The 13897-nt window shown below is 35.3% G+C and overlaps 1 protein-coding gene across 1 annotated transcript in view; it reads left to right on the top strand.

The window, feature by feature from the left end:
- LOC6053802 (alpha-actinin, sarcomeric) overlaps positions 1 to 13897 on the top strand; it is a 117182-nt gene that overhangs the window by 85374 nt on the left and 17911 nt on the right. The window contains 1 exon segment of the mRNA XM_038263669.1: positions 5898 to 5983. Coding sequence (XP_038119597.1) covers positions 5898 to 5983 — 86 coding nt within the window.

Raw genomic sequence — 13897 nt, 5'->3', positions numbered from 1 at the left:
TGGCACGTTTTAATATTGCTTTTGTCTTCCCCATACAGTTTTTTGGTATGATTTCATGGTATTATACCATCTATTACTGGGCAACCAAGGGCACATTTTGGTATTTGTTATTATGCCAAGTAATACCAAAATATGGTATTCCCGTGTTATTTACCCCTGCTCGGGTATACTGACTTTAGCAAAGCCTTCGACAGAGTGGACATTCCTATGCTTCTTTTCAAATTGGATAAAAATAAAAAATTGATTCTAATCTACTTTCATGGCTTAAATCTTACTTCTAGATTAAATTTTCAAAACAACCTATCCCTCATGGGTTTCCTATGCAGATAGGGCCTTTTGAAAATTTAATCGAGACTTAACAAAACGCACGCAATGTGTTAAATTTAATGACCTCATATCTAGGCTCATCAATGTTACTTCCGGGGTACCTCAAGGCTTTCATTTAGGCCCATTACTTTTTATTCTTTACGTAAATGATGTATCCTTTATATTTAAGCATATCAACGTTTCGATTTACGCAGATGACATGAAATTGTTTATGAAAATTAAAGACGAAACTGACGCTTCAAGATTCCAGAACGAAATCAACATATTTTTTGAATGGTGCTGTCGTAGCCTTTTACAACTTAACATTAAAAAGTGTACATCGATCTTGTTCAGCAGAAAAATAAATAAGCCAAATATAAACGTAAAGCTAGACAACCAGACAGTTGAAACCTGTGCAAATGTTAGAGATTTAGGAGTCATACTTGATTCTAAAATGACTTTCATCGAACATTACAACACGATGGTATTCAAAGCAACTAATATGCTCAACTTCATAAAACGATTCAGTTATAACTTTAAGGACCCTATACATTGAAAACATTGTTCATAACTTATGTTCGCTCTATTCTTGAATATTGTAGCGTCGTGTGGAGTCCACACATCAAAACACACGAAACCCGTATTGAATCAGTGCAAAAACAATTTTTACTATTTGCTCTTCGTAAACTAGGGTAGACGGTGTTTCCTCTTCCTTCGTATATTATATTGCACGCTGTATGTTAATAAGGTTAGAAACACTTGCAAAGCGTCGTGAATTCGCCTCTCTCTCGTTCGTTAATGATCTTATTGCAAACCGAATTAATTCTCCAGAGTTGTTACAAACATTAAATTTATATGAACCCACACGCGTATTGAGAGCACGTGAGCCTTTCGCATTGCATTTTCACAGAACTGACTACGCTAAACACGGGCCCATGAATAGAATGATGGAAACTTATAACAATTATATTAACATAATCGACTTCACAATGACAAAATCAACCATGAAAAAACAGTTCTGCAATCAAAGATAGATTTTCCCCTCTTGTAATTAGAAACTAAGCAACGATCATGTAGTCTACGTATGTTTGGCGAATAAATAAATAAAATAAATAAATAAACCTAAGTATTTTCCCTGGGTCCTGTCTCGGTGGAGTCGCTGGTAGGCAGTTGGACTAACAATCCAAAGGTCGTCAGTTCGAATCCCGGGGTGGATGGAAGCTTAGGTGTAAAAAGAGGTTTGCAATTGCCTCAACAATCAAGCCTTCGGACACCTAGTTTCGAGTAGGAATCTCGCAATCGAGAACGCCAAGGCAATGCTGTAGAGCGAATAATTTGATTTTTTTTATTTGTATTTTACGATTAATTTTTTCTCCTAATGTTGAAATGCATTTTGTTTTGTAGATATGCAAATTTTGTTGGAATGCATTTTGTTTTGTAGATAATACGAAAAATTATGCAAATTTTAAGTTTATTTTTTATTTGTCTTTAGTAGCAATGCCAAAGTCTTGGAACATCCGAGCAGATTGATGGTCTGTTTTGAGAGAGTGGTTTTTGTGCGTCGTTGCGGTCGTTGCCCACCCGGTACACCGTCAGAGTCGTTGAGTTAAACCAGTTCGTTCGATTCCAACAGGGGAGGAAGGAAGGGGGTTGGGGCGTCGTCCTGAAAGGTGCTTGTTGTGAAGGGATTCTTCTTCACGGTTGGTGCATGGTTCCCGCAACGAGCAGCCACCAATAATCGCCTCCGCTTGCGGTCCATATCGGCCTGGTAGGTTGACGGTGATCGACTCCGGCGAAAACTAGACAACGGAACGTTGGAAGGGGAATCGGGTGAAAGTATTATTGCTTATGAGCAGTTCTCTAGGATTTTGGTCATTCTATTTTTTTTTTTGTATTTTTAAATCCGACTGAAACTTTTTTGGTGCCTTCGGTCTGCCCAAAGAAGCCATTTTGCATCTTTAGTTTGTCCATATAATTTTCCATACAAATTTGGCAGCTGTCCATACAAAAATGATGTATGAAAATTCAAATATCCTTATATTTTGAAGGAATTTTTTGATCGATTTGGTGTCTTCGGCAAAGTTGTAGATATGGATACGGACTACACTGGAAAAAAATGATACACGGTAAAAAAATTGGTGATTTTTTTATTTAACTTTTTATCACTAAAACTTGATTTGCAAAAAAACACTATTTTTAATTTTTTTATTTTTTGATATGTTTTAGAGGACATAAAATGCCAACTTTTCAGAAATTTCCAGGTTGTGCAAAAAATCATTGAGCGAGTTATGAATTTTTTAATCAATACTGATTTTTTGAAGAAATCGAAATTTTTGTCGCAAAAATTTTTTAACTTTATTTTTCGATGTAAAATCAAATTTGCAATCAAAAAGTACTTTAGTGAAATTTTGATAAAGTGCACCGTTTTCAAGTTAAATCCATTTTTAGGTGACTTTTTTGAAAATAGTCGCAGTTTTTCATTTTTTTTTAAATTAGTGCACATGATTGCCCACTTTTGAAAAAAGTATTTTTGAAAAGCTGAGAAAATTCTCTATTTTTTGCTTCTTCAGACTTTGTTCATACGACCTTTAGTTGCTGGGATATTGCAATGCAAAGGTTTAAAAACAGGAAAATTGATGTTTTCTAAGTCTCACCCAAACAGCCCACCATTTTTTTAATGTCGATAACTCAGAAACTAATGGTCCGATTTTCAATGTTAAAATATGAAACATTTGTGAAATTTTCCGATCTTTTCGAAAACAATGTTTTCAAAATTTTCAAATCAAGACTAACATTTTAAAAGGGCGTAATTTTGAATGTTTGGCCCTTTCGAAATGTTAGTCTTGATTTGAAAATTTTAAAAATATTTTTTTCTAAAAGATCGGAAAATTTTACAAATGTTTCATATTTTAACATTGAAAATCGGACCATTAGTTGCTGAGATATCGACGTTAGAAAATGGTGGGTTGTTTGGGTGAGACTTAGAAAACATCTATTTTCCTGTTATTAAACCTTTGCATTGCAATATCTCAGCAACTAAAGGTCGTATCAACAAAGTCTGAAGAAGCAAAATATAGAGAATTTTCTCAGCTTTTCAGAATTTTTTTTTTTCAAAAGTGGGCAAACATGTGCACTAATTCAAAAAAATGAAAAACTGCGACTATTTTCAAAAAAGTCACCTAAAAATGGATTTAACTTGAAAACGGTGCACTTTATCAAAATTTCACTAAAGTACTTTTTGATTGCAAATTTGATTTTACATCGAAAAATGAAGTTAAAAAATTTTTGCGACCAAAATTTAGATTTTTTGAAAAAATCAGTATTGATTAAAAAATTCATAACTCGCTCAATGATTTTTTGCACAACCTGGAAATTTCTGAAAAGTTGGCATAAAAAACATAAAACATATCAAAAAATAAAAAAAAATAAAAATAGTGTTTTTTTGCAAATCAAGTTTTAGTGATAAAAAGTTAAATATAAAAATCACCAATTTTTTTTTACCGTGTAACATTTTTTTCCAGTCTAGTCAGTATCCATACCTACAATTTTGCCGAAGACACCAAATCGATCAAAAAATTCCTTCAAAAGATACAGATTTTTGAATTTTTATGCATCATTTTTGTATGGACAGCTGCCAAATTTGTATGGAAAATTATATGGACAAACTAAAGATGCAAAATGGCTTCTTTGGGAAGACCGAAGGCACCAAAAAAGTTTCAGACGGATTAAAAAATACAAAAATTAAAATTGAAGAAAAAAGACCGATTTCGTAGAGAATTGCTCTTATGATACTTACCTCACAACGATTCAATTTAAACTGACATTTTAAGAACCAAAACAAAACACTACGGACGCACATAAGCCTAAAAACTTAGAGCAAAACTGGCACTCAGTGCCGCACTGGCTCTTCAAACGAACGTACCATATGTGTGCGAGATTGTGTTGCTCTCACTGCGAGAGTCCGACTCACCTAGTTTTGGTTCAAACGAATGGTCCAGTTTTGCTCTAAGTTTTTAGGCTTATGTGCGTCCGTAGAAATTTGTTTTGGTTCTTAAAATGTCGGTTTAAATTGAATCGTTGTGAGGTAAGTATCATAAGCAATAATACTTTCACCCGATTCCCCTTCCAACCGCAGAAAGATAAACAACTTTGCCGCAGTCAGGAAAAAACTTTCCGATGATAATCGACTTTTTTGCAATTTCCACCACCAACACAGCACACGGCAGAAAACTCGTCACAGGAAACTGTTGACACCGGAATGGTTTCAAAACAGTGAGTAGAACACCAATTACACCGACCAACAAAATTTCTGAGCAGGCTTAACTCGAGGGGAAGCATGAATTTTTGGGTCGCCAGAAACACCTCCGTATGACTCGCCACTTCACCGACATCCACTGCTTGAAAACGCTGTTTTGCTCGCTGGTCCGGTCATCACTTGAATACTGCTCGTCGGTTTGGAATCCTCACTACAACAATGCGGTGTACCGGCTCGAGAGTATCCAAAGAAGGTTCGTCAGATACGCCTTGAGATTACTGCTTTGGAGAGATCCCCATCAGCTGCCGCCCTACGAAGACCGCTGCCAGCTCATGCATCTGGACACCCTCCAGCTGCGTCGTGATCTGGCCCGTGCATTGACTGTGTCAGACGTATTGACAGACAGAATTGACTGCCCTTCTCTCCGAGAAAAGATCAGCTTGACCGCACCTGCCCGCCAGCTACGTCACAGCCAATCATGCAGATTCCTTTCCGCCGTACCAATTACAGTGCCAACGGAGCTATCGTCGGACTTAAGCGGGCCTTCAATAAAGTGTCCAATGTTTTTGATGTCAGTTTGTCCCGTGATGTGTTAAAATCTAAGTTTTTATCAGTGTTAAGACGACTGTTTTAGTTTTAGTATTAAGTTCATTTGGGCAACAAGTGCCTGTTGAGAAATAAACAACAACAATAATAATCACTTCGATTTTTTCAAAAATATTTAGACCGGCCGAATGGTTTTCTCCAGGGAAGGGGTTCTGAAATCCCGAACATAATATTCGAACAACCCTTATACCCTTAATTTCTTTTATTCTGGAGGAAATGTACAGTAGTTATTTCTGACAGGGCGTTGGTTAAATGAGATGCAATTTACAACTAAAGTATCTATAACGTGTTGGAGCCATCTGATTCTACAAACCATCCAATTTAATGACAAACAGGTCTTTTGTAATCTCTATTGCGAGTTTCGGCTCCAACCTAGGAGTCCGCGGCCTGAATGGGGTGAACACCCAAACCTGTTTTTACCTCAAGGAACCTTCCACACCAGGATTCAAACTTACTACCTTCAACGGAGTAGGCTTGGTTTGGTGTGTTGTTTATACTTATACCAGGGATACGACTCCTACACTAACAACAACTAAGGCCAAGACCGACGTTTTACTTCCCCATCCGATGGAAGGCAGGATCAGATCGAACCCATGATCATCCGCTTGCAAAGCGAACAAAGTCTGCCATCTGATTCTATAGGTTACTAATTACATGTTTTAATAATGTGTGTTTTTATTTTATCCTAATTGTTATGTGGTTTGCTTTTACATTTGCTCAATAACAACAGATCTGCAGAATACCGCCATGCCAGATGAAAGAGCTGTCATGACCTACGTGTCATCATACTACCATTGCTTCAGTGGGGCACAGAAGGTCGGTGTTGCTTTTTTTGTTTTTATATTCTAACTGCAACTTTTGTTGAACACATTTTAATACTTTAAACTATGACAATCATACCTCAATTCAGACTCTTGTTTCAAAATTAATTGTACAGATTATACAAACTGAGAGCTTTGTCCATAAGCTTAATAGATAGTCAATTAGCCTTTTTGTTCAGTTATTTAAAGTGCAAAATTTTAAAAGTTTCAAAGTAAAACATTAAGTAACCTTTATGTTGAATAATGGCCTATCTACAATCAGCCTACGTAGCTGTCACTCATGAGCCTGCCACATAGTCATTATGATGTTGCCAAAACATAGTAGAGCAGTTCTCTAGGATTTCGGTCATTCGATTTTTTTTTTTGTATTTTTTAATCCGACTGAAACTTTTTTGGTGCCTTCGGTATGCCCAAAGAAGCCATTTTGCATCATTAGTTTGTCCATATAATTTTCCATACAAATTTGGCAGCTGTCCATACAAAAATGATTTATGAAAATTCAAAAATCTGTATCTTTTGAAGGATTTTTTGATCGATTTGGTGTCTTCGGCAAAGTTGTAGGTATGGATAAGGACTACACTGGAAAAAAATGATACACGGCAAAAAAATGGGTGATTTTTTTATTTAACTTTTTATCACTAAAACTTGATTTGCAAAAAAACACTATTTTTAATTTGTTTTATTTTTTATATGTTTTAGAGGACATAAAATGCCAACTTTTAAGAAATTTCCAGGTTGTGCAAAAAATCATTGACCGAGTTATGATTTTTTTAATCAATACTGATTTTTTCAAAAAATCGAAATACTGGTCGCAAACATTTTTCAACTTCATTTTTCGATGTAAAATCAAATTTGCAATCAAAAAATACTAAAGTGATTTTTTTATAAAGTGCACCGTTTTCAAGTTAAATCCATATTAAGGTGACTTTTATAAAAATAGTCGCAGTTTTTCATTTTTTTTATTAGTGCACATGTTTGCACACATTTGATTTTTTTTTTTGAAGAGCTGAGAAAATTCTCTATATTTTGCTTCTTCGAACTTTGTTGATACGATCTTTAGTTGCTGAGATATTGCAATGCAAAGGTTTAAAAACAGGAAAATTGATGTTTTCTAAGTCTCACCCAAACAGCCCACCATTTTTTTAATGTCGATATCTCAGCAACTAATGGTCCGATTTTCAATGTTAATATATAAAACATTTGTGAAATTTTCCGATCTTTTCGAAAACAATATTTTCAAAAATTTTAAACCAAGACTAACATTTTAAAAGGGCGTAATATTTAATGTTTAAAATTTCACAAATGTTTCACATTTTAACATTTTTGTATGGACAGCTGCCAAATTTGTATGGAAAATTATATAGACAAACTAATGATGCAAAATGGCTTCTTTGGGCATACCGAAGGCACCAAAAAAGTTTCAGTCGGATTAAAAAATACAAAAATTAAAATTGATGAAAAAATACCGATTTCGTAGAGAATTGCTCAGTAGCATTCTGGGCCCGATGTTTGATTGAAATCCTACATTAGCGTGGCTCACGGATATATGAAAAAGACAAAAGTATTCAATTTCAAACTCCTCGATCTGAATTTTGTAGCATTATAGCCCCAGAAGCTAGCCTGAAATTTTGAGCGCATTTGGTTAATGTTTAGTTGTTCCACTTTTGACCTGAAGTTATAAAGAAATTTCAATAAATTTAATTTATTTATTTTCAACTTTTTAACCCTTCATCGAGAAAGTTTTCCTATGCCCTAGGAATTTTTATAGGTTTTGATCCGGGAAACAACTTTGTAGAACATCACAAAGCGCTAGGAATTAATCCCGGAAAGATACATGCAAATTTTTAGAGCACGTTAATTTTTTTCCGTACTCCAAAAAATATCGTGAATCTTTTCTGGATCAATTCCTAGCGCTTTGCGATGTTTTACAAAGTTGTTCCCCTGATCAAAACCTATAAGAAACCTGAGAATAGGAAAATTTGATTGGGTTTTGGGAAACTTTCTCTAAGAAGAGGTTAAAAGTGAAAATTCCCATAGTGAATTTTTAGAAGTTCCATACTAACTTCAGGTCAATGGTGGAAGTACTAAACCTTAACGAAATGCGCTCAAAATTTCAGGCTATGTTCTGTGGAAATATTGCCACAAAATTCCGGTCGAGGCGTTCGAAATTGAACGATTTTGTCTTTTAATATATCCGTGAGCCACGCTATCCTACATACTATCTGATTGCTTCCTTAAAAAATATGTTAAGGGGTTACATACATGTAGAAAATCTCCAAATTTCATAATTCAGAAAATTTAATAAATCCACTTAAAAGATGATTTTCAATCACTCCTGAAAGTTTCATGAAGATATTTCATGATTAAACTAAGTAAGAGACGATTTACGTTCAAAATATTGCCATGCGCAAAGCGAACTGTCGAACTTTGTGAGCGTTTTTCTCTGAACACCGAGTTGATTTACGGGTGCCACGATATCTCAAGATTGGATGGACCAAATTGGCTGAAATTTGAGATGAAGACTTGCAAGATACATCCTGTATGCATGACATGTTTTTTAAAAATACAAAAATAAAAACTTGCTATTTTTATATGAAAAACATAAAAATATTTTTATCTTTTTTCAAACAAACTTTTTGAAAATCGGGCTTCGTCATGCACACAGGACCGGTTTAACGAGGCTTCACCAACATTTTGAGCCGATTTGGTCAAAGTAGCGTGGAGATATCGTGGCACCCGTTTTTGAAACTGCTAACTTAAAATGGCTATATCTCGGCAATGATAAAACCAAATATCTTCAAATTTATTTTGATAATAGTTAAAAATATATATTTTAAGGCCCTTAAAACAGTTTTAAAAAAAGTTTAAGTGTGTGCCCAAACCAACCTCTTATATTTTTGCCGATTTACATGTATGTAACCCCTTAAGTTGATTGTAGACAAGCTACAACATTTTATGTTCCTTGAGTCAAAGTTGTCAGTGTTAGTCAACTTTGGTGGAACCAACATTATTTACTTGCAATCTTTCAAACCAGGACTTTTCTTTGAATGATTTTTTTCTCAGAAATTAAATGCAACTAACAAAGTTTTTCAATCAAGTTGGACGTGCTAAATAACCCTACAAAAAATCAAAATGAAGTGCGAAAATATAGCTAAATAGCTGTGTCGTTTCGCCTCATGTGACACAAATGATCACAGATAGTACTTAATTGTATTTTGAAAAAAATAATAATAATAAAAAAGCAGAACAATGGTCTGAGTTGGGTTATTGATAATTTTTATAAACAGCAATTCCATTTGAAAAGAGCCTAAACCGAAAACAAAGTTCTCCGATCGGGCTCAAGATTTTTCTGTGGGTTTCTTAGCCAAAATAATTAGAACCGTTTTTTTATTGTTGCAGTTAGGGTAACCTACACCTGATAGGGTGGTCCCAAAACGGCCATTTTCGTAAATTTTCGCAAAAACAAAAGTTTGCCTTTCAAGGAAAAATAAATTGAGATCCGATAAAATCAGCCAAACATTTCAAAAAGTTGTATGGACACTTTAAATGGCGTTTTGACAGTGTCTGGACCAAAGAGCCTGTTGCGTATTTTAATTACGAAAATTTTGGTACCCAAACATGTATAGGTCATCGCTGAAATTTTGAAGTTATCGCAGTTTTAGTGAAAAAAAGTTGATTTTTTGCCGATTTCGTCATATTCCTGTTTTTGCGCGTGCCGCGTCGAAATCTCAGTTTTTATTTTCAAAAAATCATATCTCGGAATCCTGTTGATGAACTCCTCCCATTTTTAAGTATGTTACGTAAAAATGTCCGGGGGAATCCGATAAAAATATTTCCAGACATAGGCTCTTTGGTCCAGACACCGTCAAAACGGCATTTTAAAACTTCATACGCACTTTTCATATGTTAGGCTAGATTCTTGAAACTTCTTATTATTTTTCTTTGAAAGACCAACTTATCACCTTTCATTTGCGTATAAGACAATTGAAATCGGTTGAAATGGCGAGGAGTTATGTTTTTTTGAAAAAAGTGTTTTTTGCGAAAATCGACGAAAATGGCCATTTTTCAGACCACCCTAAGACAAAAAATAACGGGTCGAATTATTTCGGCCAGGGAACCCCCAGAATAATTTTGAGCCCGATCCGAGCACTTTTGTTTTTTTTTCATGCTGTTTTTGTGGGGAATTGCTGTATATATATTAGGGTGGCTCGACATGATCGATTTTACAGAACAGGCATTTTCCGGTCCCATTTGGGCCCCCAAACAACCCCCCAAAATTTGGGAGCGATTGGATTTGACCCGGCTTTCCGCAAAGCGATTCAAATTTGTATGGAAATTTGTATGGGAAAACCCTCTTTTTTACATTTTGATTTTTATAATTTTCATTTTTCACTCAATTTAAAAACTAACACCGTAGAAGTATAGTCCTGAATGTCCTCTAAAACTTTCCCGAAGAAAGTATGGTCCTATCTTGTTTATAAAAAAAGATACAGAGTTTTTAAAAGAGGCATTTCAAAATAAGTGCTGAAAATAATATTTCTTGCCAACACTGCCAGTACTTCGGTAGATATTTCGAAATCTTATTTTTAAACGTAATAAGGAAGCAACCTAGCAAAATGGTGTCTTAGGAAAAGTTGTTGTATATGAATGTGGCTTTTATTTAAAATTATTGACATGCAGGGTGACACACCTACAGGGTGTGAACCAAGCCTTAACTTCTACTGGTGACCTTTTAAAGCCTTGGTGTCTTAGGAAAAGTTGTTAAGCTACTTATTCCAAGAAATTTTGACATGGTTGGAAGACAGGGTGGCACATCTACAAGGTGTCAACCCATTGCTAGCTTCTATTTAAGACCGTTTTGATCACTGTAAAGTGGGCGATAAAGTACAAATCCCAAATTACACCTGCCACGCAAAAGGAGGCTGAACAAAAATTCGTAAAAAGTCAGTTTTTCACATAAAATTTCCATACAAATTTGAATCGCTTTGCGGAAAGCCGGGTCAAACCCAATCGCTCCCAAATTTCAGGGGGTTGTTTGGGGACCCAAAAGGAACCGGAAAATGCCTGTTCTGATTGAATAAGTCCATTTTGAAATTTTCCCATACAACTTCAAGCCACCCTAATATATATACAATTTCTATCATTATAAATATAATTATAGACATGATAGAAATTGTAGGAATCAAGTTGACTGAATGTATACGAGTAATTCCACCTCAAACGTACATAGAACTCGAAACCAACCATTTCTGATCAAGCTCAAATTTGGTGGAACTGTTGATATCATTAAAAAGATAAGAATCTCTACTTTCGACCAAATAGGACCACCCCTTCTTTTCTGACACCAACACAAGCTTCGCTCTATTGCAAAACCTCAATTTTCAAACTTTTTCACTTATTTTTTAACAACTGAAATTGTAGTAACCGGTTCAGTAATTCAGATTTTACTGAATTCTCAGTTAATTGATATTTGTCACTTTGAAGAGGAAAAAAACGGGTCGTAATGGCCAATTCTCTCGCGTCGTTTGACATATAAAAGTTGGAACTGTACTACAAATTTAGGGATTATAACCGCGAATAATGTTTCCGTACAGGGCTGTACGGACAATTTTTATATACTGTAGTTATTTTGCTGAAAAGGCAATCCAAAATTTGCCCTCTTACGTTTGTTTGACAAATAAATTAAATAGATATCTCTGAAACCGCGAACTGTACAAAGTCGAGCCAGAACTCATTTTAAAGAAAATTGGACGAACACTGAAAGTCAAAAAGTATAAGTAAATCTTTCCCAGTTCCTGAGGGGAACACCCTTGAAGAGTATCGGGGCCGGCATTTACAAAGCGGATTCAGTGGCAATTTCATTCTCAACTTAATGTTAACATGTAAAGGTTAATGTTAACATTCCATAGGTCGCCTCCTAAGGTGTTGTGATAAGGTCCAGTTTGTGACGATACACTACCTTCCCTTTACTAAGCAATCGAATCCAGAAGGAAAAGATCACCAGTTGTGTTGGTCCGAGCCGGGATTTGAACCCCGATCTGCCGCTTACTAGGCGGGAGCGTTACCACTAGGCTACGTGGCTCGGTCTAAAAAAGTATCCCTTTTCAAATTCACCCGTCGTCACCTTTTTAAAAGGGTATCGAAAGTGTACTAATTTTGACATACCCTTTTGAAAGGGTGACGCCGGGTGAACTTGAAAAAAGGATAAAAAGTATCCTTTTGAGAGATACTTCTGATTTTGAGTGTAGAATCGCTTCACTCAGTCCGTTTTCCAAATCAAAATAGTTTTTAGTGTTTATTGCGCAAATGAAAATTTTGGCTTAATTTGCATTTGAAAATTACCCTCTCCGATTCTGCTCAAATTTGGCAGGGCTGTTGATACTATCAAAACATGCAAGAATCCCGGATTTCGTCCAAGTCCAGCCTGATGGCAAGATTGTCAAATTGTATGTATGGGCCGCGATACTCACATTGGTTGGACCGTGGACCTCGCTATTTGGTCGCTTTACCCCTCTGACGCTAAATATAGGGTAAAAGAGCCAGCAAATGTGCAATTGAAAAAAAGTTTTTTTTTGTGAAAAAATATTTCAAATTGTGTTTTTGATGAATAATTTTGAATATGTTTTGTCGAAAAATAAATAACTAGAAAAAATAAAATATTATCCAGCCTTTTGAGGACGAAATCAATCGTTCACATTTTTTAATGCTAACTTTATAAACATATTTTAGTGTTAACACTACTACTTTATAAACATATTTTAAATATAACACTAAAATATGTTTATAAAGTTAGCATAAAAAAATGTGAACGATTGATTTCGTCCTCAAAAGGCTGGATAATATTTTATTTTTTCTAGTTATTTATTTTTCGACAAAACATATTCAAAATTATTCATCAAAAACACAATTTGAAATATTTTTTCAAAAAAAAAACTTTTTTTCAATTGTTGTTCAATTGTGTCCGATTCCGGATTTCTTTGTAGATTCTGAAAATAGACATTTGTCCGGTTCTTTTGAGGGGTGAACGAATTTATTTGGTCAAAAGAGGCCAAAGATACAGCATTTTTAAGGTTTTTTCGGTATCTCGCATCAGACGTTCGGACTGTAAGGGTTAAATGAGATTAAATGTCAATATTCCAAGAAGATAATGTACAGCTTGTGACGATAAACTACCTTTCCTTTACTTAAAAATCGTATCCAGAAGGAAAACGATCACCAGCTATGTTGGTCCGCACCGGGTTCTGAAATCCCATTTGCGAGGCGGAAACCTTACCGCATGGCTCGGTCTTGACAAAAAAATTAACTAGACAATAAATAACAATTTCAAATTACAAACCTAAATATTAAATAAACTTATTTTCAAATTTACTTATAAATGGCCTGTATACCCTATTTTGTGCAACCAGTTTATGGAGCATTCACCCTATATGGACTGTCAAAAGTGAGGTTCACTTTTTGACAAGCTTGCCACCAGTCTGTCCAAGTCGGACCACCTTCTCAATTTTGGTACCTCCCCAAAAATCGTTTTTTAAAGCTTTTTGAGCGAAACCCCTATTTTCAGACGGCGATAGCTCAGAAACCACAGTATCTCAAAACAGTCCTATTATTTTTTCAAATTTGACTATCACTATCGTATTCTCCGGCCAATTTTACATAAGAATATTGACAGAAATGAATATGTTTCGTTCCAGAGATATCGAATTTTAATGTGTTAAGTTTTTGAGATTACCTAAATCAGCTTCATTCGCCGCATCTGCTGCTGGAAGAATGGATTTGTGGATGGAATGGAAAGGAATAGGGACGTGGCGTTACATCGTGCTGCCATCTGTTTTTTTAGAGCAAGAGTGGAAATGTGCTGAGTCATCTCGCCCAGCAAAATGAAGTCGATAAAGTAGTCGGTTTCGATGGA

The sequence above is a fragment of the Culex quinquefasciatus genome, chromosome 3, assembly GCF_015732765.1.
Source record: "Culex quinquefasciatus strain JHB chromosome 3, VPISU_Cqui_1.0_pri_paternal, whole genome shotgun sequence".
Lineage (NCBI taxonomy): Eukaryota > Metazoa > Arthropoda > Insecta > Diptera > Culicidae > Culex > Culex quinquefasciatus.
Note: the sequence above shows the minus strand (reverse complement) of the source record. Positions and strands in the feature narration are given on the sequence as shown.